The sequence below is a fragment of the Microtus ochrogaster genome, linkage group LG1 (genome assembly GCF_000317375.1).
Source record: "Microtus ochrogaster isolate Prairie Vole_2 linkage group LG1, MicOch1.0, whole genome shotgun sequence".
NCBI classification, from domain to species: Eukaryota; Metazoa; Chordata; class Mammalia; order Rodentia; family Cricetidae; genus Microtus; species Microtus ochrogaster.
The window spans coordinates 54769407-54773391 of NC_022027.1; the positions used below are offsets into that span (position 1 = coordinate 54769407).

Consider the following 3985-nt stretch of genomic DNA (forward strand, 5'->3'; position numbering starts at 1 on the left):
TGTGGAATGTTGCTTTTAGCTCTTAATGAATTTTGAGCAAATGTTTGAGGACCTGGACTTTCTGCTATTGGGACTTCCTCATTGCTTCTTCTCATCACTGGTAACTGAACCAGTCAGCCTGGTCTAAACTCTCAGTTCAGTTTAGAGAGAAGATACGTGTATAGATGTGTACACAATTCTTTTAGATTTTCTAATTTGTAGAATTAAATTTGCAGTAATCCCTCATATCTCTTAATGTTAACAGTATGGTTTTTATATTACTTTTTCATCCTTAATTTATTGAGTTAAAACCATTTCTCACAATTGTTTTTGTTTTTGTTTTCTGTAATATGTCCAAGGGCTTATCAAGTTTGTTTGTGTTTTCAATGAACCAGCTTTTGCGCCATTCATCCATTATGCTGTTCTTCAGACTCCATCGCATGAATTTCACTGTGATCATGTATCTATCTGTCTGTGATCATGTATCTATCTGTCTGTATAACAAGGTGAGGCTGGGGAGGGCTCATTGGTGAAGCACTTGCTGTGCGAGAGTGAGAACCTCAGTTAAACCTCCAGAACTCACATAAAGCTGGATGCAGTGTGGGCACCTGTAACTCCATGCTCTATGAAGAGATGGGAGACAGAGACAGGAAAATCCCAGGACACTTGCAGTCTGCTAGCCTGGCATACACTACAGTGAGCAATGAGGGACTCTGTCTGCAACATGGTAGAAGGGGAAGATCAGGGCTCAAGGTTGTCCACTAACAGCCTTGTGCCACAGGTGTGTCATAGCATCCACACATCTGTACATGTGAACACACACATACACATACCCAGAGATAGACATATAGACATATACACACACTAACACATACATACACATACATGTACACAGACATGCACACACAGCTGGTTGATAGTAGAGAAAGTCTCTGTTGGAAAAAATATGCAATATACTAGTCTCTTTAGTTTATTTACATACTTCATATTTGATAGTCTTTCTATCATGAATGATTTTTTATGAAATGGAAAGCCACTTTGAACTGTTTCCTGATACTTGATGTTATGAAAACTTAACACAGCTTCTCCTGTCAATGTGTTCTGGTCACTGGTGTCCATTCCAGGAAGATCATTCGGATTGCTTTCTATCATTGGGATTACAACAGGGTCAATATTGGATGCCATCTTGAGAGGTTCTTCCTTCCTGTAGAAGGAACAGCAAGAGTAAGTTGATGGTCCACACAAACAACATTATTACATGGAACAATCAGGATTATTTTAAACTGGGCACTCATAGGCAGATTTTGTCCTGTTCATACTGCTGTGATCACCTAAGGACCCACTGAGATGTTCAGCATGAGAGATGTTCCGCTCCTCATGGCACCTGTGTACAGCACCAACCTGGAAGACGGTAGCAGAGGGGGACGACGCACACCAACCACAACTCTGATGCCCCCAGACCTGGAAATTTCTATGAGCATCAAGAGAGGCTCTTCCAAGTCTCTGTCTTCCAGATGCTGAAACGTTATGTGTAATTTTTCTATAGTATGTTATTTTCAAGATGTAAAAAAGTTTTTAATATTTAAAAAAAAATCTGTCTGTGGCTCACATGATCCTTCTTGATTCAGACTGTCCACATATTTGTGATCTTCCTGCCTCGCCTTCCATTTGTCAGATGGTCACCTGTGGTTTATCTATTTTATTTACATTTTTTAAAGTTGGTAACTGTATTGCTTTTAATCTCTTTCTCTTTTCTCTTCTACTCTTCTTTTTTCTCTCATTTCTTTCTACACATCCTATTATTGTTTGTACCTTTATTAGCTGCAAACGCCATGTTTTATTATGAGTTGGTTTTTCCCATTACTTCTATTATGCCCATTACAGTAACTCTGGAGAAGATGACTCTGGTGTTGTGGTTCTTGAGGTTTGCTTTCTCCATCCTGACCAGTGCTGAGGATTAAGCTCCTGGCAGATGAATGCTCACTGTATAGGTCCTCACATCACTGTGTAAAACACACTCACTCCCACAGGTGCACCAACCACAAAACACAAGAACGCGAGGAAACAAGGTCACACCACTTCCTCAAAAGATCATAAAGTGTCAGCAACTGAATCTTAGCATACTTAATTAGGTAGAATGCTAAAGAAATCATTCAGGAGGTTAACTTTAAGAGGATTGCAACTTCAGAAAGATAGACAACTTAATGAAATAAGCAAAACAATATAGGATACAAATGATAAAGAAAGAGAGATTTATTAAGTGAAAATTTTGAGAAAGTTTACAAATATATTTCTAAAATTCAGGAGAAATAATCAACGACAGAGTAAATTAACTGAAAGATTAAAAAATACCAGGACTTCACAGATAAGGTTAACGAGTTATTGCATTCAGAGAAGAATAAAGAAAAATTATGATGACCTCCAGGACATCACAGACAAACCAAACAGAAACATTTTAATAAACTAGAATGCTGAATTAGAGACTAAAGGCATAAAAAACCTACTCATTGAAGAACTATCCTAAAGTACCCTATATGTATTGAAAGATAAGAATAAGAATATCTAGGTACAGAGGTCATTTAGACCATCACATAGATGGAACCAGGAAATATTCTTGACATATCACACTGTTAGTAAAATGTAGAGAGTGTAGAAAAAAGAAAAGAATGCCAGAAGCTACTACAGAGAAGAGTCATGTCACTAACACATTACCTGATGGGAAAACCGATCAGAACAGCAGCACCTTCCTTGACAGAAACACTGAAGCCCAGAGCATGCAACTGTGTATTTTAAGCCCTCAAAGTAAAGAACTGACAACCAATGTGCGTACATGCAAATTTGTCCTTTATAAAGAACTTCAAGATGAACACAGCTAAAGCAATGCATGACCACAGAGACAGCAGTGAAGAAGACACTCACAGGAAAATAAAAAAAAACCCAAAGGAAGAAGACAGAAAGCTAGAATCACAAGAGCTCAGGAGAAAATAACTCCTTTAGTTCTGAAGAATCAACAGCAGTAACTCAGGAAGTGTGTGGTTAGCTTTTATCAGTTTGACACACGCTGGAGTCATCTGTGAAGAAGAATCCACAGGTGAAGAATTCCTGCATCAATCAACATCTTCCTCCATGGTCTGATTCAGTTCCTGCCCAAGTTATGATGTGGAAGTGTAAGCCAAATAAACCTTTTCCTCCCCAAGTAGCTTTTGGTCATGATGTTTAATCACAACAATCGAAAGCAAAGTCCCAATGAGCCAGCAAACATCTAAGAGAGAGAAACATCTAAGAGAGAGAAACAAAAGAACACAGCAATTGAAGCCAAAACAGGAAGTCAGAAGGTGAAGAGAAGCCTGCCAAATTACAGGATTTCATTCAGTACAAACATTTTAACACTAACCTAAATATAAGTGGTCTCAATTCTGGAGTAAAAGATGCAACTGGCAGGCTGAATTGAAAAGCAGGAAACAATGACCACTTGTTTATTGCAGCGGGAAACTCAGCTAGCTCGCAACACATATGAAGACTGACAGGGAAAGGATGGAAAAGGCGTTTTAAGCAAACAGACAAGAAAGCTCCACTCCTACCTGACAAAGCAGATATCCAGCCAAAGTTAGGAAAAATAAAGATAACTACATATTAATAATTGGAATACTCCATCACAAATAACTATATATATATGTATATATATATATATATATATGTAATGAAAATTAGCATAGCAAACTCATTAAAACAAACCCTGTTTAACACATGCAGCTAGATAAAATAAACAGTGAATGACTTTGGTTTTTTATTTGTTGTTTGATATTCTTGAATAGTATATTTTTATTGAGGAAAGTCATATCTGTAGATGAATGTTTGCTGTTCTGTGCTGTAAGCACTGACACTTTCTCTTCACTGTGTGAGGAATGCTCGGGACTCAGCCTCTGAGCTGGGACCTTGGCCTGGACTTTGATTTCCCATGGTAGCATGAAGTGTGTGTGTGTGTGTGTGTGTGTGTGTGTGTGTG

At 38.1% G+C, this 3985-nt stretch overlaps 1 protein-coding gene across 1 annotated transcript in view; it reads right to left on the reverse strand.

Moving 5' to 3' along the window:
* LOC101996620 (ATP-binding cassette sub-family G member 3-like) overlaps nucleotides 1–3985 on the reverse strand; it is a 161782-nt gene that overhangs the window by 150141 nt on the left and 7656 nt on the right. Inside the window, exon 2 of the mRNA XM_026785007.1 lies at nucleotides 962–1183. Coding sequence (XP_026640808.1) covers nucleotides 962–1164 — 203 coding nt within the window. The 5' untranslated portion in view covers nucleotides 1165–1183. The remainder of the gene's footprint in view (nucleotides 1–961; nucleotides 1184–3985) is intronic.